The 21,486-nt window shown below is 45.3% G+C and overlaps 1 protein-coding gene and 1 long non-coding RNA gene across 2 annotated transcripts in view; one reads left to right on the top strand and one right to left on the bottom strand.

The window, feature by feature from the left end:
• Fryl (FRY like transcription coactivator) overlaps window positions 1-11,155 on the bottom strand; it is a 165,479-nt gene extending 154,324 nt beyond the window's left edge. The window contains exon 1 of the mRNA XM_032916330.1: window positions 10,443-11,155. Coding sequence (XP_032772221.1) covers window positions 10,443-10,644 — 202 coding nt within the window. The 5' untranslated portion in view covers window positions 10,645-11,155. The remainder of the gene's footprint in view (window positions 1-10,442) is intronic.
• Window positions 9,205-17,900, top strand: LOC116912311. The gene is made up of 3 exons (XR_004389444.1): window positions 9,205-9,609; window positions 10,459-10,619; window positions 17,660-17,900. It is a non-coding gene; the product is annotated as an uncharacterized LOC116912311 (long non-coding RNA).
• The last annotated feature ends 3,586 nt before the right edge of the window (window positions 17,901-21,486 follow it).

Below are 21,486 nucleotides of genomic sequence, written 5' to 3' on the forward strand. Positions count from 1 at the left end.
AGAGAGTGGGAATTTCGGAAGACTGAGAATAGGGAGAACTTTTACCAGGTTTCGTCATCGAGGGATCGGGACACAAGCTCCATCTAGTACTTCCTCCGTACACAATGTGAGAGACTGACCAACCTGCGCTTAAAGTGCGCCTAAGAACAGAAAACCCATCAAAGGTCTACAGGAGAGAACAGGAAGAAACTGGAGCAGGCAAATATGAGTAATCTACGCCTATATTGTTTAGCAATTTAAATCAACCGAAGATGACGTGCTTGCTTTAATAGATGCAGAATTTAGAAAAACAAACTCTCAAAGGCAAGCATAGGGATTCTAACTTTTAGTACCGCCTACTGCATTCATCTGGGATTAACTTCCCTTTATAATGAATCCTTTCTTCCCTTCCGCTCTCCTTTTGCTTCTTTGCTCTTTTCTTGAGATGGGGTCTCACGGAGCCCAGGCTAGCCTTGAGTTTGCTGTGGACTCCTACGCCCAGAGTCTCCTCCCAAGTGCTGGTCTCACAGCTCACACCCCCACACCCAGCATGGATATTTTTAACACAGGACGCAGGACCGGACCGGGTTCAATAAATTTTATGACTGAAAAATGATAGTGTGGTGGATTCTATCCACATAAACGGCTAGACAGGGAGGGTGGAAGGGTGACTCTTGCCTGGTAGACAAAGGGTTCCATTGTGAGATGGACACTGAGCGGCTTGGTTGACAATAGCAGAACTCCACACAGGGCACTGAGGGCAAAGAGAAAAGTGGCGAGCCAACAGATGTTATCTTTAAAGAATATACCATGTAGCCTGGCTAAAAGCTCGCACAGGTCTGCTTTGTTTTGTCTTGTTTTGATCTTAATTGTGAGAGGCTTTATGGTCGCTTATCATTGTCTCTAAAGTTTAATATGAGGTAACTGATATCGAACTGGTATTTATTGAACACCTGCTACAGACAAAAAAAAAAACCAAAACAACTCTTGCAAGGGTTAAATAAAATGTAAAATGCAAGGAAATATAATGCTAGATCTCTTCAAAGCCTCCGGTGTGTCCGTGACAAGGTTAGGTCTGTTCCCTGACCTCGGCAATATTCTTTTCTCTATTATAGTTTAACTATTAGAAAACTTTGGTTCCCAGGGCAAACCCGTTGTGTTTCTGTAAACAATGTCACACCGGGCTATGTCGCATACAGTCACTCATGAATCATCTGTGCCTCCCTCACCCTACCAGCTTAGGCTGGGTACTGATAATAGAGACACGGCTTACAAGCCCTGAGATATTTACTCTCTGGGCTTTCACAGAAAGTTTGTCATTATAGATCTGCACTTGCTTGGTGTGAGTCTCCCTCCCTCTACTTTCTGGGGTTTGTTTGTTTGCTTGTTTTGTTTTTTGTGACTCTAGACCTAGTAGAGGGCTGGTTTTGTTCAGGAACCATGGCCCTCTGAGCAAAGTTCTAGATGGTAAGAAGGAAGTCAGTGGGTAAACATGGCTTCAGGCACCTGCTCTGGTAAGCAGGTAAAAGCTAACTTTGGCCCCTACAAGACGGGAGCCTAGGACAGCAGCCTTCAGTTCCTCAACCAGCCCTGGCCAGATGTGCCTCAACCGTGTGGCATAGGCCTGGGCACTGGAGTTCCCTACATCAAGCCAGGCCAACACAATCGTCCAAGAGCTAATATTTTTATATTAAATAGACTAAGAGAAGCTAGCAGGCACAGAGGTGAAGTCAGGGGAATGACCTGGAGACATCACACACCAGGTGGAGTTCTAGTTTAAGGACGTCATGAGAATTGGGGCTGTAACCATTAACAGTAGTCCTTCAACCCAAAGGGACAAACTTGACCTGTACCTGGGCCCTGGTAGCTCTTGGAATGTGCTTTGCTTCCTAAATTCTTGTTATAACATACTGGACTTGTATTTAATCTTCCTAGTCTATTTTACATTTTCAACTCAAATTTGGCTTTACTCACCACAACCTAGTCTTTAACCGCATCATTATTTCTTTAGTGTATTTTGTTTTGTTTCTGCTCTGGTAGTGTGTGCTGGTTGTGTCTGACCTGGTCTGACTGTGTTAGTGGTACTGGCCTCAGATTTCTACTCCTAAGTAAATCTACTACTCGGCCTTCTGAGGACTCAGGGGTACAGGCACACTGCATTCTGACCAGTCCCTGATACAGTTTTATTGTCTTATTCATGTTTTTATGACTTTTTGATCTAAGCTATATAGATCATATTATTTCAGAAATGCTTAACCAAGCACTCATATATATCTTTCTCTTATTCCACTTAAATAAACCTTGGATTCTGTAACTCTTTCCCCATTTGCTTCTTACATAGACCATTGCCCAGGAAGGTAGGCAACACCTTTTCCTAATGAAATCTGGAATGATTCAGAGGGTCCTGGGTAGATTAGGACTAACGCATCAGAAGCAAGTAAGAAAAGAGACCTGGAGTAATGAATAAACACCTGGGTATGAGAAACACAGGCACGCACTACTTAACAATGAGGGTAGAGTCAGAGAAACCTGGTGGCAGACAATTGCCCCTCTGTAAACATCACAAAAAGAATTTACCATAAACCAAGATGGCTGTGACATTACTCGGGGATTGTAAAGGAGTTTTAATCCAGCAACATGAGTGTTATAGCAAGGATTACAGCCAAAGATATGATCCAGTCAGAATGTAGACACACTCTGGATTACAGAATGATCTGACTGGAATATAGGCATGCCCTTAGTACATGCATACCTTTAATCTCTAAAAATGAAGGTATGGTTAGTTTTTGGTAGGAAGCAGCCATGTTTAAAAGTAACTTCTAATTGAGGAACAGACAAAGTGATGAATCAGAGAAAGATTTGACAGAATGAGTCAGAGACAAGGTATGTCCAACTCACCGAGAACAGCAGGGAAGAGAGGCTACTTCAGAGTAGGAAGAGAACAAAAAGGGTATATGCTGTGGTGTGTGATGTATGGTGGGTGGTGTGTGTGTGTGTGTGTGTGTGTGTGTGTGTAGAGCAGTTTTACCAGGACAGCTTTACAGAGACAAGTTACAAAGAACATAAGCTAGACCTGGGTGAAGACAGGAAAAACTGGAGAATGAGAAGCTAGAAGATTAGAACGCATTACCAAAGTTAGTATGAGGCTAGGAAGAGCAATTCAGTCAGAAGCCAAGAGCAGCTGGGATGAATCAGCCAGCTTGGAAAATCAGAAGCTAAAAGCTTCCAGGTCTAGGCCTAGGGATAGCAGGAACAGGGAAGGAAATGCCCTGGGCTCATCCCAAGCCATGTATTCACACAGCTTGGGTTTAGCTCTCCTCTCATCACTTCACCTAAGGAAATAGAAGTGACTTACAAGTTATCAGTCTTACACAACCACCACCACACGTGTCTATCGCCGGCTACAACAGCCTTACACGGCACGTGACAATATTTTAACCACCAGTATCATCACAGCAGTGCACCCTGGCTCAGTGTGAGTTTAGCCACGTTATGCAGGTCAGCCATAGCAGTGGAACTGAGAGAAAGTTGTAGCCTTTAACAGGGGAAACAAATGCATCTTTACTTCAGATGTGCTTCCTGTAAATCCTTTTTAAACCCCAAAGAAATAAAGATTCGCAGCTAAGTGTTTGTGCTGTGTACCTATGCACCCAGGCACAGCCTAGGGAAACAGTCTCAAGTGAAGCTTCTCACAGAGTGGCCAGGCTGGGGAACAAAGTGCCAAGAGAAATTATAGATGGGATACAGTCTAACTAACTTCTCACTCATACAGTTGTTTGACAATGGCTACTTGGAGGAGAACATGGTATAGGCAAAAGAGGAAGAAAAAAACACCCTGTAACCCAAGCTCCAGAGAGCTTCCACGAAGCCATACATCACTCTGGAATTGGGTATAATCAAAGAGGGAGGTCCACAGTCCTGGAACGTGTGTTATAATGAGATGCTCTAAGGATACGTTCTTGAAGTGATTCGAATCAAAACCCTTCACGTCCTTCAAATAACTTTTGCCACCATTCATTGAACAATGCATCATTTTTGCTAACTTCCTATAATTATGAAAACTAAGATAAGTAATATTCACCCATCTAATGAGTACTTATTAAACAACTATTAGATTCTCAACCCCAGAACACACCTAAGAAGTAATTCCCGCTCTGCCCATCCTGTCCTCCCCGCTCTTTTAAGTCAAGGTCTCACTCTGGGCTAAGTCCTCACAGGTCTCTTTTATACTATGCTGACATTTGCTCTGTTCAACTTACCACTGCTCCTGCTCTTGGCTGATTATAAAAAGTCAGTGTTGATCAATCTGCTGGTAAGTGCCTGTGGTCAAACTACTAGAGGCTGAGGCAGGGGGATCCTAAGTTCAAGACCTGCCTGAATGTAAGGAGACATCTCAAAATAAAAGGTAACAAGGAGACCAAAAATACAGCTTGGTGGTAACATGTTTGCCTAGCTGTGGGTTCCAAAGCAATGCTAACAACACACTGTACAACACTTCTGCCTGATTCCAAACAGCATTAATAATAACAAAATGAAGGTTAATCCTATCAGTAGAAAAAGAACCCAATCCTGGTGACACAAGGACTCTGAAGCTTTTATTTTAAAAAAAAAAAAAAATGTGTGGAAACACACAGCCTGAACTCTAGAGTCGGGGTGTTTTCTACATGGTGACTGTCCAAATCGAAAATGGCATGGTACATTCTCAACCAGTGAGCCACATTTTCTTCCCACCTGGCTCTTATGCCTGGAGATAGTGTTCCGGTTGTCATAGTTATCAGTGAACTGTTTTCTGTTGTTTCTTTTGGAGGTGTTTGGGATCAAACCCATGCTAGGCAGGAGTTCTACTACTGAACTGCGCTCTGCAGCCCTGGAATGGGTCTAGAATCACAAATCAGGAGGCTATCCAAGAAGGACGCTGAAGTATTTTATGAATAAAGAAAGACTGCGTCTGTTTGAGCCTTCGGACAACTTTTACTTTGTATTAGGGAACTAGATGTGGCAAACAAGTGACACATTTCTTTAGCAATATCACAATATGACGGAGCTATGCACAGGACAGTTCTTTATAAGTAGGCTGCCTAACCATTTAACTTAAAAGCTCTCTTCAAGTAGGAATCTGAGGATTGGGAGTGGGAGGGGGGCACTGAGGTTTTATTTTAACTTCATTAACTTCAAATGTTTAAGTCAGGTTTAATCCCCAGCTTTCTGACACAGGCCAGGCCTGTCATTTAGGCTGGATTTGTGTATTACACCATTGCGTTTCTAGCCTAAGACCAAAGCCTCACACACTGACTACCCAGTTCAGCTTCGGAAAGTACTCAATGGCCAATCCCCAGTCCTGTACACGTCTCTGGCCTGTTTACTGCACGATTTTGTTTTCCCCGCTAGAGATCTACCTTCATGGAGCCCATCCAAAGCGTCCACCTCTGTTTACACCAAATCAACCCTCTCCACGGTCTCATCTTTTACCATATTATGTAATGCGTAATTAATTATGTAATCATAACAGGAAGTTGACACTGGTATACCCAGGCTCAGTTAAAACAACAGCCAGCCCAGTCAGCCCCACAGCTCGGCCTAGTGGGAAGAGAGAGCTGCCAGGGGGAGTCACCAGCCACTGTGTGCTGGTTGGAGTGGCACCACCAGCAGGAGACGCCGGTAAATGCACTGGGCTATTCAAGAATGTCTATCAGGGTTTTCTAAGTATTCGACTACATAACATTTAAAGAAAGTTCAAAACTGAAAAGAAAAAGATTAAAAGCAGAGACAGTCTTCAAAGCATGACCCACTAATTTGTTTGCTTCATGCGTACTTCTATCCAGTCATAGGCATGGACAAGTAATTACAGGTGCTATTTCAGACTGTTCTCTGTGGAGCTTCTCACAAGAAGACAATTACGCATCTACATCACAACCTTGTCTAATGTCCCTTAGGAAAACCCCTTCAGTGAGCTGGCGAGATGGCTTAGCAGATAAAGGCGTTTGCCACCAAGCCTGAAACCCATAAGAAGGAACAGAGAACTGACTGCCACAGCAGTCTTCTGACCTTCATCTGTGCTGTGTCACCCGCATGCATACATACACATACATGATAAATACATGTATTTTTAAAAATATTTTGAGCCAGCCACATACCGCTGGCTATTCTGGAGTCTGTAAACCAAGCTGGCCTCAAACTCACAAAGACCCACATGTCTCTGCCTCTCATAATAAAAACATTTTTAAAAGACTATGGTATGACATACTGGGTTTTTTTTTTTCTACAAGAATAAGCGCGCACACACACACCATTATTGGCACAGAATTTCTCCATACGCTCAGTTTCTCCTCCCAGTAAATGAATAAGCCAGCTGAGCACGAAGGCTTGCACCTTTAGTCCCAGCACCTGGAGGCCAAGGCAGGAAGATGGCTGCACCAAGCTCGAGGCAAAGCAGACTGTGGTAAGAGCGAGCCAGCTAATCCAGTGTAAGACCTTATCTTAAAACAACAAATAGGTTTCAAAGCTCCAACAGCTCTAGATAAACAGTCCCAGTTGTAATTTTCATAGCTCCTGGCTACACTACTCCATGGCAGGAGGGGTCGGGGATGGGCCAGCCAGTCACCAGTTCATACGGGTGCTTGGATAAGTGAGCCTTAATTTCTGTTTCTATTCTTGTATAAAATGCAATCAAGGACTTGCAGGTACAGCTGAGTCTTGAAAACCACGAACAACTGAAGCAGAAACTATGCAGGAAACACACTGTGGAATCGAAGAAGCCTGGATTCTAGACTCTTCTTCTGACATGACGGAACTGTGACAAAAGGAACAGAGGCGAGACCAGACGCCTGTCTCTGGGACTCCTCTCAGCATGTACAGGTCTCGTGCGCTCTGCCGCAGTGGTTGTGAGTTCATATGAGCAGCTGCCCTGCCGTGTCCAGCCGTTTCCCTGTGGTTGCTCACTCATACCTTCTGTCCCTCTTTTCCAAGAGCTCCCTTAGCCCGGGGCGGACGCAGGGAAGTAATATATATTCCCTTCAGTGCTCAGCATACTGTAGTCTCTTTTTCTCTGTACTCTGGACAGTTGTGGGTCTGTATTAATAACCATCAATAGCAAACAGGCATTCTCGAGTCAGGGTTAAAGCTGCACTGATCCGATGTGTGCACAAGGAAAGGGCCAAGAGTAGTTTTTCTTTAGGAACTGTGACCATGTTGAAATGTGGGTTTAAGGACGGTCACAGAACTTGGGAGGTAGAGACATCAGGATTAAGAATTAAGGTCATCCTGCATTACTCAGCAGCATAGCAGGTCTGGGGCCATGTACATGATACACTGACTCAAAAAACAAAACAAAAATAATGGGAGAGAGAGAGAGAGAAAGAGACAGAGCAAGCACAGGAGAGAGAGAGAGAGTGCGCACAGGAAAGAAAGAGGGTCCGAGAGGGAGAGCCCCTGCTTTGTTATAGAGCAGATAGTGTTTTCCAGGTCCTTGTCTGTTTTGTTTTAATTTTTACTGTTAGTCTAACAACAGAAATCTTTTTTTTTTAATTGTTACTTGCTTTCCTTTTAAAACTTTATTTAGTCACTTAAAGACAGAAAAAAATCTGGGGCTGGAAATTGGGTCCTTGTGGTGGTTAATCACAACTGACAACTTGGCTTTCTGAAAAGCATCCACAGGGTGAATAAGCACAGACTGAGTTACCTGAGAGCGGACAGGTGCCCTGCATGGGGGCAGCACCAACCCATGCCTGGGATCCCAGAGAGAATAAAAGGTAAGGAGTCCTAACAGAAAACCTCTTAGGGCGCTCTCTCTCTCTCTCTCTCTCTCTCTCTCTCTCTCTCTCTCTCTCTCTCTCTCTGCTTCCTGTATGTCATGACAAGAGCTGCTCACCTCTGCCATGGTGGACTGAAACCAGGAGCCTCAAGAAATGTTTTCCTCCTTAATCTGCTTTTCTCACATATTCTGTTATAACAGAAATCTGACTAACCCAGTAGGAGTGAAGGGGGAGGGAGAGGGGAGGGAGGAGGCAAGGTGCGAGAGAGGGTGGAAACGGATGTTTTTAAAGAGTTGTCTATTTTATGTGTGGATGTGAGGGCCTGAATGCATGTGTGTACAGCATGTGCACACCTGGGGCCCACAGGGGCCAGAAGGATTCCAGATCCCCCGGGACTGGAGTTGCTAGCAGGTGTCAGCTACCACATGGGTACTAAGAACTGAACCAGGTCCTCTGGGAGAGGAGCGAGTGCTCGGAACGGCTGAGCCATTTCTCCAGCCCCTATCAGTATTTAAGGGTGGGGCGGTAGAGATGGTTCCCTGGGGAAAAGCAGCCCCCAAGCCAACCTGATGAACGGAGTTAGACCCAGGCCCCGTGGTGGAAGATGAGAACCAAGTCCCAAATTCTAGTTTCTCCCACATTCACAGTCACACACACACACACACACACACACACACACACACACACACACACACACACACACACACAGAGACACACAGACAGACAGACAGACACTCAAACACACACACACACACACACACACACACACACACACACAAAGAAGTAAACTTTAAAAAAAAAAAAAAAAAAGACAAAGACAAAAAACTGGGGTTGAAAAAATGACTCAGCAGATAAAGGCATTTACCACACAAGCCTGACAATGAGCTTGGTCCCTGGAACCTACATAAAGATGAAGAGAGGACAGAGTCTACAAAGTGTCTTCTGAACTCCCTATGTGTGACACACACATACACACACACACACACACACACACACACACACACACACACACAAATAAAAAGTGAAAAAGGAAATCTTACTGGCATCGCCCCTAGTTAACATAATTGCAAACATCTGATCAGTATACTTTGTAACCTGTGAGCGCTGCTACAAAGCGTGGCCCTTTGAAGAAACAACCAACCCCAGGTCAAGCTCAGAAGTAAAGGGAACCATAGAAGCAGGTGTGGCATGCTACAGTCCAACGCCAACTGCAATCAAGTCAGGTGTGGCAGGCAATAAGGAAAAACTTAAGTGTCTCAAGACTGAAAGCGAAAGAAGGAAAAGTGAATTCTGAACGCCTCACAGGAGCTGCACACACCAGTGCATGCGCGCTGTCGTTCTACACTGTCAAACCCGAGCGTAGGTGGCTGAATCTCCGGTTTTAACTCAAATTAAAAGGTAGCACCAGGTACCTCCGTCTCTTCCTCCCGTCTAGAAGTGTGAGAAACATCAAAACAGCTAACAACTGACACCAGGAAGTTGTGGACAGCAACACAGACCTGCAGCTGCTGTGTTGTCGGAGAACCGCAGCACAAAAGCCAGTCACCAAAGAGGAAGGAGACGCGACCAAGGGGACCCTGGACAGCTGAAGGTACAGTGTGCACGTCAAGGCTCAGGCCTCTGGCTTCCACCCCTGCAGGGTCTAGGATTAGAAGCCTGTGAGCTTTAATGCGTATTTTCTTTATTTAAAAAGAAGAAAGAAAAAAAAAAAACCACCTCCCTACTCTTTTACATAATTGGTACATGTAAAACAGAAATTATGGTTTCTTGTAACGACAACTGTACTTTTAAAAACTGACATGAAACAACGTTGGGGAGAATACAAAGTTACAGAGGCTGCAAAATCCTGCCTGAGATTTAACTGGAAACTCTCGTAAAGGTAATATCACCATGTCTGCCCACAGTGCGTGGAAATTTACACTGAAAAGCAATCACTAAAAGATATGAACAATTATGTAATATTTTAGTGACTCAAAGCTGGAATCAGAGTGAAATGTATTCGTGTTCATGCGTAAAAGAGGAACTGAGTCTGTCCAGGCGCTCCATCAGCTCGAGCGTGTTTTAAATGACACAGGGACACACCTGCCAGGCAGCCAGCAACAGAGCAGGCACCGGGGCCCTCAGAAAGCTGCTTCTTAAACATTTCTAACAAAGATCTAGAAGCGCCTCAACTGGAAATTTCAAACGGAGCATTTCTCCACTTGCCGCTGCCCCACGCAGAACTGATTTTTGTAACAAACGTAGTGATAGCGTGGAGTGACCCTGTGTGCTCGGCAGCTGCTTTGTGTTTGAAGGGTTGAGCATCTCACAAGGCGCCTTCCATGGGCTCAGTGCCTTACCCCTGAGGCCCGGCCTACCCAAATACTTGTTATCTTTACAACAAAGCAGTTCATTGTTTTTAACAGAAAATAAGTCACTTCTCTGGTGGGCAGATCAGACTCGGTATCTTATTTGTTTCCCCCATGGGTATTAATAACATTTTTAAAATAATACATCCTCAGGTATCTATTTCCCAAGGACTATCAGAATTATCAGGCTTGATGATTTGATAGTATTTTACATCGTCTGCTCCCCTCTCTAAATCAAAACAAAACTCCTACTATTCAAAGACGGGGGTTAACGCTAGTTACTTTAGTACACATTTTTAATACTGAAATCTTACTTTCCTGGGATAATTTTTGAAGGAACTAAAGCAAAGCCTTTTTACTTTACCCGTTTGTTGATGCAGACATCTGTCATCGTGATTTCCACACAACTTATTCCCGCCTGGGTCACCCACTGTCCTCTCAGAGGCAGCTGAAGAGAGTCTTCGCACCTTAAGTAATCTGGGGGAATTTCCTGGAATCTTCTCTCTGGCATCCAAAACCAGGTCTCCTGAGAGGACAGGAGGTACGACTCTCTTTAAAAATTCCATCTTACGGTGCTTCTCCTACACTAGATCCAGGAGCACAAAGAGAAGGGACAGGGACCAACTTCCTTGATGACTAGTTAAGGGCTATACTATCTGAGGCAAAGAGCAATGAGACGTCATGTGAGCCTAGGCGGTACTAAAGCCCGGCCGGTCAGCCACCAGCTGTTTGGAAGCTGATTTTTTAGGACGTTACTGTTTGCGCTGATAACAGGCTGAGCAGTTCAGTCTGTGAGACTGCAGGCCACATCTGTGTGCCCTTCTACGGTGGGTGTTAACTGCAATACTCAGGCTGTAAAGTGCTTAGCAGTGACAAGGTTTAACATTTACACTCCTGACAGCCTTCACTGTGGTGATAACGTAAAAATAAATCCACTTTGTTCTAGACTATGCCTTCCTCTCAAATAAACTTAAGCTCTTGAGTTCGAGACAGTAACTTGGACTCGAAAGATAATTCTTATCCATTTGAAAATTTGCTACCAGATCTCACAATTTACACAATGTGAGGCTGAGCCGGTGAAAACTTTAGACTTTTAAACACACACGTACACGCGTGCGCGCACACACAAATCCCCTCTACAATCAAGCAATCGCCATGGTAGTCGAAACCCTAGAATAAGTCATCAAAAGGTCATTGATTCGGGGGCTGGAGAGATGGCTCAGTGGTTAAGAGCATTGATTGTTCTTGCTGAGGTCCTGAGTTCAATTCCTGGCAACCAACGGTGGCTCACAACCATCTGTAATGGGATCTGATGTCTTCTTCTGGTGTGTCTGAAGACAGTGACCGTGTACTTACATACATAAATACATGGTTTAAAAAAGGTCATCAGCATCAGGGGTTAATGCTATGGTTGGGAGTGACCTAAGTCACCTGGAAAGACAAGACAGGAAGGCTCTAAAACCCGGAGCTAGCATCCACTCAGTCGTCTTCCTGCCTTGTGGGAGGAAGGTCAGGGTGTGAGGGACATGAACAGAGGAAGTGCAGAAGGCAGAAGCGGTTCGGGTAACTCTGATTGGAGCTTCAGAAGACCTCAGGACAGCTTCAAAATCCAAATTTGCTCAGCGAAACACACACATGCACAGTGGCCCAATTCTAATGCTAGACATGGAAATAAATGCAAAACCTAACATTTCTAAAGACCTAGAAAAGCTGTCCCTACAGACATCAGGGGAAAGACTGTAAAGGGGTAGCAAACTGATGTCTGCTTGGAGTCAGGTTCCTGTCCTCGACTTAAGGAGTCGACGGCCAGGACCTCGTAAACCAAGAGCCATGGAATAACCTGTAACCCTCCAAAGGGATGAGAAAGTCATCCACTACAGAGTGAATTCAAGGCCAGCCTGGGATACTCCAGACCCCGTTACCAAATAGGGGCGGTGGGGGAATTCTGTCTAGGTGAAGAACAGGGAAGGAATACTTATATTTTTTTCCCTAAAGCAGTATTAGAAAAACCCCTGACTTTTATAAAACACTTTTAAGAACCACATTATTCCCTCTCGAAGCTTCCTCTTAGCCTAAAAGGAATAAGATTGGTATCTCGGTGACCTGATCCCCACAAACAAGGAAAACAATGTCATGGCTCTAAACCGTGAGGTTTCTCACTGCCTACGGGTGCTCTTACTTTGTGTTTGCTTGGTGACTGTGACCAAGGGGTTTTACCTGGGGTGTCCCTTTGCGGGTTCTTATCTAAGGAGCCCCGTAACACAGTGGTGTGGAACCAGGCTCATGCCAGACAGGAAGTTGCCCTGGGTGTTCGTTACACACTAGAATACCTGCTAGGTCACTATTAACCCCAAGCTCACTTTCACATCTCCGAAAGGAAGGGGCTGGGGGGCAGAAAGGCACTGGGTGCCACAGAAGAAACCTCAAGATTTCCTTCACCCCTCAAGTGTTTGCTGAGCAATTTCTATGATGGTTTGTGCAAAGTACAAAGACTACCTCTCTCCAACTAGTTTTCTGTACAAGAAGGAAAATCAGTTCTCACCACTACAACTCTCCCTGCAGGGAAGGCAGAAAAACTCTCCTGAGCCCAGTCTGCCTCCTGCCACACTGTGAGCTACCTGAAAACCAGCTCTGACTGAGACGGAGAGTGGGATTGATGGCGTTACATTTCTGGTGGCAAACACTATCCATTATGTTATAGTGGTCGTGGTCTGAGAAGAAAAGGTCGTGAAAACCCATTTACTCATTACACTTTGACTAGTTATCATAACCTTGAATTGAATGTGCTATTTGCTCTTATCTTAAATGTCCCCCAGTGGGGCTGGAGGGATGATGGCTTAGTGGTCAACAGCACTGGCTGCTCTTGCAGAGGACGTGGGTTTGATTCCCAAGCAACCACTTGGCAGCTCACAGCCACCTGTAACCCCAGTTCTAGGGGACTTGATGCCCTCTTCTGGCCTCCATGAGCACCAGGCACAAACACAGTGCAGAAGTATATGCAGGCGAAATACCATGCACATAATAAAATACAGTAAAATACTAATCATTTTTAAAACTGAATCTCCTAATGGCCTCACATGTTTAAAGTTTGCTCCCTAATTTGGTGGTTGAGAGGTAGAGGCTACTGGGAACGATCAAATCATCGGGGAGTCATCCTTGAGGGGAACCGTGGGACCCTGGCTCCCCACTACCTTGCTCTGATCCCTAGACAAAGGTTCAAAACAGTGAGACAGCAATTCACAGACCAGAACTTCCAAAATCATGAGCCCAAATCAACCTCTTCACAATTAAGTTAATCGTGTCAGGAGCATCATTGGTGTGACGGAAAAGTGACTAACACAGAAACCGTAATCAAATCTGTAGGCTAAGAAGGAGCATTAAAAACTCCTTCTATGCCTCGCTCTTAACCTGTAGTGTTTACTGCGATCTTACCGTAGTGCCACTCCAGACTAAGTTCTCGGTGGTGACATGGAGCATCTAATCATGCATGATGCTTGCGCAGTTTGAAGAATTAAGCATTTAGAGGGTAATTGCCCAGATTCAAATAAATGGCTTCGTCTCTGAAGAAAAATAAAACATAACATTTGCCAGTCAGGGATGTTTAGACTTAAAAATATTTTTGTGTTACCCTGTTCTATCCCCACCTCTGGTGAGAATCTGCACCTGATTCTACCATCTCCTTCAATCAAGACACACTACTTCATTTTCCCCTTAAACTCTAGAAATTTTCCAACTGGTGTAAATTATTGAGAAATATGATAAAATGCTTGCTCCTATTATTCACAACTGCAACAATGAGCTCCCAGCATACCATCATGTCTCAACAGCTGCATATCCCATCCACTCCCGGGATTATTCTAAAGCAAAAAGGCAGGGGTCCGAGCACTTCATGTGTAGATAATTCAATACACCCTGCTCTAAAACGAAGGCCTTTCTAATACAAGGCAGTCCATTAGATACCAACAGTATGCTAATAGTACCTATTAGGCACCATATTTAACAGATCTATAGATATTTAGGGTGTAGCTTTCTATGCACTAAGAAGCATGGTCAACAAAACCACAGCACAGGCCAAATCTTCAAAGCTCCAAATCTCACAAATAAATATATATTTTTAAAACATTACACTTTTTCATAAACAGAATGATTGAGACTTGCTGCAATGTTTTATTTTTCATCAAGCATTCCTAAATCTATAAATACGTACACATACATGCACACACATGCACACACACATGCACACACACACACAATAACCAGACTGGGCATGGTGGTGCACTTGGGAGGTGTGTTAGAGGCCAGCCTGGATCTACATAGTGAGTTCCAGGACAGCCAGGGCTATGCAGAAAGACCCTGTTTCAAAGAGAAGAGAGGGAGAGGAGAGGAGAGGGAAGAGGGAGGGGAGGGGAGGGGAGGAGAGAGGAGAGGAGAGGAGAGGAGAGGGGGGGAGGGGAGGGGAGGGGAGGGGAGGAGGAGGGGGGGAGAGGAGAGGAGGGGAGAGGAGGGGAGGGGAGAAGAGGGGGCGGGGCGAGGGGAGGAAGAGGGGGGAGGGAGGGGAGGGGGGAGGGAGAGGAGGGAGGGAGGGGGAGGGGGGGAGGGGGAGAGGGAGGAGGGGGGAGGAGGAGAACATTCTGGCACATTCTTGATATTTTCCTTGTCTTTGGATCATGGCATCTTTTCTCCATCAAAGTACATAACACCCATATTACAACCTCTGTCTTATTAATACGGTCACATACTGCATGTTATTTCATGAGACTTAAACTGGGCAACTCTTTCAGGACAGCTCACAAAAGTGAGGCCCATTAGAGTAAAATGCTGGAGGGACCACGACAGCTCCAGGTTCAGCAAGATGGCTGAGTCATAAAGGCAAGCCTGAGAGCCTGGTGGCCTGAGGTGAACCCCTAGGGTTCATGTAGGGGTGGAGGGAACCAACTCCACACAGTTGTCCTGTGAGCTCCACCCGTGTAAGGTGACACACATGCATGTAAAGTGACACACAGGCACCGATACTCAGGCATACATGTCACAGACACACTCATAGGTAGTAAATGAAAACTGGGTAAAAAAGACGGGAAAACCAACTCAGAAAGCGAAGGAGGGAAGCTACAACCTCCAACCTGATGGACTGTAATCAGGATGTGGCGCCCTCTCTCCCGTCCTCCGACACAGCAGGCTTATCCAGCACTTACTCTTTGTCCCCAGCTTTCATTCTGTGGAGGCCCTGCACATCCGGAGGCCCCCAGGCCTTCTTCAGACACATACCCTTCCCACCCTCACCTTCCCACTTCTGAGTGAGAGATACGACACCTGACTGCGCAGGAGAGTGTTAGGTTAACATGTCTCTGGTTTTTCTTGGTGTTTATGTGTCTATCAGGCCTGGGGGTTGGAGAGATGTCTGTCCCGTCCCCCATCCTGTTTTGTTTGGTTTGGAGGCTCGTTTTGCTGTGTTATGTTGGGGGGGGGGTTGCTTGTCTGTTTGGGGTCTCTTTGCCGGTGGCAGCCTTCCTCCATGTTAATCAGGTTTTCCTTTTGTCTCTCTATATACCATTTCACATGGAATCCTCTTTCCTGATGTGGAGAACATGCTTTTTTTATTCTGTAAGAAAAGCCATTTTTACTACTTCCTTTAATAACGTTGCTTCTAAGACGGTGAAGGTCAGAGAGGTTATGTCAACTGTCCATGGTCGAGTCCCAAGATCACTGCCCTGCTTTTTAATTTTAAAAAACAAACAAAGACCACCAGTGGGTATTTGACAGCCCTAAAGCGAATTCTATACCCAGCCAAAGAACGGCAGGCTTGAGGCGCGTGACTTCTGCCTGTGGTGGGAGAATGTGTCTCAGACTCGCAGTAAATAAACGCAGTAGGGCCCAGGCGAGGTCCCCGGGCCCAGTGCTGCTGTACTTTGACCAGGATCTAAAGTGGACCTCCAAACAACACTCTGCATCTTTTCTTTTTGAAAACAATTTTTGAAATAGTTAAAGCCAGAGGTTTAATTATCTTTATTTCAGTAAGGCATTCGAGGTGTTCCTCTGTGATATTCATCCTTGTAGGAAATGATAAAGTAGTCAGAGCAAACACGAGGATAAAGTTGAGGGTTGTTGGTTACCTCAATAACTGTGCACTCAGAATACGCCAAAATGTGAGGGCAGGGGCTAGGAGGGTCCTCACCATGTGGTAGATTTAGGATCAATGTCAAAAGATGATTTGATTATTTACTGTTAGTGGAAAGTCTGCTTCGTGAAGGATTTCGAGTCCTAGGTAAAGACTGTTAAGAATACTGGCTGGGGGGGTTGGGGATTTAGCTCAGCGGTAGAGCGCTTGCCTAGTGAGCGCAAGGCCCTGGGTTCGGTCCCCAGCTCCGGAAAAAAAAGAAAAAAGGAAAAAAAAAAAAAAAAAAAAAGAATACTACGGAGATGGTTCAGCCAAGAGCAGTTGCTCTTACGGAAGACCAGAGTTCAATCCCCAGCACCCACATGGAGACTTACAACCATCCATAACTCCAGTTCTTGTAGATCTATCTGATGCCTTCCTCAGACTTCCACAGACGCCAGGCATAGACATGTGAGGAAAACGTTCATACACATAAAATGACAGAATAAATCCTTAAAGCAATGTTGTAGAAAATACTAGCCTTCCTACACAATGTTACAGAAAGGGTTCCCCCACCAGGTTAGAAAGAATACCAAATATCCAGCAGCCTAGAAGTGCATCTCATACTTCAGCAAAAAAGATAAAGTACAGCGTTCATTCCAAGGCATGAAATCTGCCTATCATTAGCATCCAGGAGTCCATTTTATGAGCTGGTCTCATAAAATGATAGTGCTAAAAAATATATATATATATGGGAGGGGGAGAGGTGGGGGAGAGCTAGGGGAGGGGAAAAGATGGGGAGAGGGGGAGGAGAGGGTGGGAGAAGGCAGGATGGGGAGGGGGAGAGAAGGGGAGGAGAAGAGATGGGGAGGGGGAAATTGGGGAGGGAGAGGGATAGAGAGGAGGAAAGATAGGGAGAGATAGGGGAGGGGGAGAGATGGGGCAGAGATGGGGAGGGCAGAGATGGGGAGGGGAGAGATGGCGGGGAGGGAGGGCTGTGGTCTTTGCTCCTCTTCCAAGGACCTGGGTTTCAGTTCCTAGCACTGGCTGCTGTAACTCCCACCCCAAGTGCTCTGTCGCCCTCTGCTAGCCTCCATGGGCACTGCACCCACGTGACAAACACGCAGACACACATATTCATAATTAAAAACAAAAGTAAATCTCTTTTCAAAGTTAGATAAGGACCCCCACAGCCTTTGGGAGCAAGGAGGCAAGGGTGCTCACATCCATTACAATCATCTCGGCTCTCCGTGTGTAGATTTAAACTTCTCAGGTGCTTTATCGCCTTCTGCCCACCCAGTTTCACCAGAGGGAAGAAGACAACGCAGATGGTTGGGTCTCTCGTACCACGTAGGTCCTAGAGGCCCAGCACAGGCTGTCGGGCTGACACTGTGTCTTTTCCCACTCAGCCATGTTGCTGGCCCCAAAGTTCTAACTTTAAAGACGGTGGAAATGAATTGTGCCTAATATAATCTCTATAATCTCAGATCATAGCACGAAACCTGCCAAAGATGTATAACGATCTGAGCTGCATAACCAAGCAGTGCCACAGAAAGGAAAAAACACCCTCCACGTCCTCTGCTGACAGAGCGCCATGCTCAGCAGGTAAATCTGTCAACGTTCTGTTGATTTTGCATTTTTTTACCCAGAACAGCAGCGTCACGGTACTTGATCTAAGGAAGGCAATCAGCAGATTTTCCATTCACAATGTTAGGGAGTTCTCTAGAAATGCTTCATCACTGAACCAGATGAGAACACGCCAGTATGCCCATCTTCCTGAGCACTGACGAATGAATATGTAGTTTTAGTAAAACTTTCCTATCATAAGTCTATGTGGCATGAGATCAAAAATATATCAATAGAATATTCCCACCTATATTTAAACACCAGGAGAAGACCGTGAGGAGATCAATGGAAGAAGTCCCAAGAAATCAATGCAGAAAGAATATGTCTCCAACTCAAAAATGTCCTTCTACCCCCACCTTCTAACACTCTGTACCCACATAAGCTGACAGAAAGCACACGCTTGATAAATGCTTGTACACTAGAACCATCTGGGGAAAATGGAGTGTGTGAAGACACCAACCCCCTAGCCTAGGGGTTCTCCACCTTCCTAACCCTGTGAGCCTTTAATACTGTTCCTCATGTGCTGACCCCCAACCATGAAATTATTTCCATTGTTACTTCATAACTGTAATTTGCTACTGTTACGGATTGCAATGTAAATATCTGATATGCAGAATATCTAACGTGTGACCTCTGTGAAATGGTTGGTCAACCCACAAAGGTTGAGAATCACTGCCCTAGATTCTATCACTAATATTCTAAAGGAGAGTTTACATCTTCTAAATTTAGCTCTGTTTTACTACCTATGAGACAAACCCAGGGAGCCAAGCCCGGGTTCCAGTACCCACATCTGTGAGCCCACAACTTCCCTTAACTATAGCTCCAGGGACCTCTGGTCTCCTTGGGGCACTGCACTTACATGCACATAGCCCTGTAGGTAACATATGAAAATACACATAAAAACACACAAGTGAAAATAATTAAAATACACAGTAACCTAACCTTAGGGAGTTGAGAATGTTTACCATAGAACCATCTATCATAAAGAGTCCCTCTTTCAGGGTTGTGGGTAAGAGCACTTTCTGTAAAAGCAAGGGGATGTGAGAGTGGAGATAGATCGGTCCCAGACGCCCGCCTACCAGCCAGCCTAGCTGAAGTGACAAGCTTCAGTTCACAGAAAGACCTTGTCTCAATAAATAGAGTCACAGAGGAAGGCGCCTGACATCCTCGGAGCATGTTCACGTACGGGAGCACTCATGTGCACACACCCAGCACACACATACTTAAAAAAACAACTCTGTACTCTTACTTTTGTCGGCTACCATATCCAGTAGCTTCCCAAACTATGCACACTGACTCGTACGCACCCGCACTGCTCACAAACTCCTAGGCAGTCAGATTATACCGTAGGAATCCTGTTTGGGATTCCCAGAATAACCTGAGTCTACTCTCGTCAGCCTCCCATGGGGCCCAACTTCCTGGTTTCATTAGTCATTCTTCCGGCCTTCCTCCAGCACCTTAAGTTATGACCCAAGCCTACAGTTCAGGTCTTCACAGAGGTTACACAGGGAGATGCTGGGAGACACACTCGGGAGGAACACAGAACAGAGTCCTTATCACTTTTAAAAAGTCAGGGGTTTTTTTTTTTTTTTTTTTACTTTTAAATTTTTATTCATCCCGAGTGTGTATGCACGCTCGATTGCATACTATGGCACACACGTGGACGTCAAAGGACAACTTGTGCGGATTGGGTCTCTTCTTTCTCCGCGTGGGCTGGGACAGCAGAGTGGGCACCTCGGGCTTGGCAGCAGGTTTCCCAATGAGCAGCCAGCCCCAAACTACCAATGCTAGGCTCCTGTGTGTCACAGAAGGGGACATGTGCTCCACTTGGGGGGTGGAGGGGGTCTTTGTATTTAAAAATGTAGTAGCTGGGCCATATTTAGGTCACTAAGACCCCTGGTTAATGTGTACATTTATTGAATCTATAGTTTTAAAACATTAAACCATGGAATTTCATTTCCCTAATTATGGCCCCTACGAGAGCAAACATCATTTGTACGCTGTCAGACAAGGGATCTGCAGTATGAGCTTTTAATATGCATTTGAGTTCAGGTATGGGTACGCATGCACACATGTGTGTGTGTGTGTGTGTGTGTGTGTGTGTGTGTGTGTGTGTGTGTGTGTGTGTGTGTGTGTAGCCCGAGGGCAACCTCAGGTGACATCCTTGGGACTGTTATCCTGTTATCCACCTCTTTCCATACAGTCACTCACTGGCCTAAAGCTCATCCATTCGGCCCCTGGGATCTACTTGTCTCTGCCTCTCCACGCCCAGCTTTTTCATACAGGTTCCGGGGAGCGAACCAAGGCCTTCACACTTGCAAGCTAAGCACTTTTATCGACTGAGCGATCTCCACGGCTCAACGATAGAGAGCAAAGAGAGGGAGACAAGTAGGTAGCTCAAGGTCATGAAGCAAGCCGCAGCCACAGCTTAATAAATCTCCCTTCCTCTTTCTGTTTATTGCTCCCAACAAGCCGAGTGAAGTCTGACATCCATAAAAGAAACCAGAAAAGCACAAATGCCCACTGAAGATTTAGATGACCTACTTCTCCCAAATTTATTGCACTGAAACAACTTCTCTAAACTCAAAGAAGAATAGTATTTGTCACCTTCTGTCTCACCCCTTGAATCAAAGGGCTTTAAGATATCTATCATCCTTCATCCAGTAATGTCATTTCTCAGAGCAAATTCTAGAAGATGATCAGAAAGAATGCACACACAAAGTTTGTTTTAAAGGATGTGCACAAAAAGAAACCCTCACTGGGCTCAGTGACACAGACCTTTAATAATTCCAGCACCCAGGAGGCAGGGGCAGGCTGGTCTACATATCAAGGCCAGCCAGAGCTACATCATGAAGAGACCACAAGAGACCACAGGAGAGGGTGATTTTCTGGGCTCTAAACAGGACATCACATCTAAACACACACACACACACACACACACACACACACACACACACACACACACACACACACACACACACAGCCCAGGGATCATCACAGGAGAGAGGTCTGAAAAGACAGTGTGATACTGAGAGAGGAATTATCTGCAGGAGACCAGAGTCTGTACACATGAACTTACAGTGACTGTAGGCACAAGGCCAAGTCGGCCCACATCCCAGCACGGGCAGGAGAAGCTCTCTCCAGCTGATGGCTGCTGAGGGAGGAGACCCGTTTTCTTCAGGGATGCGGACCCTGAGAGGGTCCTCATACTCCAGTATATGGTCCTACACCCACGAATACTAAGTGGACTCAGTAGATTCAAAACACATGAAGTTGGGAAGGAAAAAAACGAGGAGTGAAGTAGGGGAGAAACTAAAGGTAGGGGGAAGGGGAAGGGTGAGAACTTCACAAACAATAAAAAGAAGGACATGTCATTTGCAAGAAAATGGATAAAGCTGGGGATGATCATACCAAGCAAAAGAAGCCATTCTCAGACAAATAGCGAACGTTTCCTCTCACTTGCGGGTCCCAGGTTTTGTGTGGATGCATAAATTACACATGTACAGATGGCATGAAAGTAGAAACAAAACTGTCCAAGGGACAAAAAGAACCAACAGGAGGGAACCGGGAGGAGAGAGGGAGAGAGGAAAACATGCTTAAAGTACATTACATACTTGAAAATTACCTTAATAATCCAGTATCAAAATTAAGGTATTCAATTTACTGTTATTCTTAGGGAGAATGAAAT

This window comes from Rattus rattus, chromosome 11 (assembly GCF_011064425.1).
Source record: "Rattus rattus isolate New Zealand chromosome 11, Rrattus_CSIRO_v1, whole genome shotgun sequence".
In the NCBI taxonomy this organism is placed as follows: domain Eukaryota; kingdom Metazoa; phylum Chordata; class Mammalia; order Rodentia; family Muridae; genus Rattus; species Rattus rattus.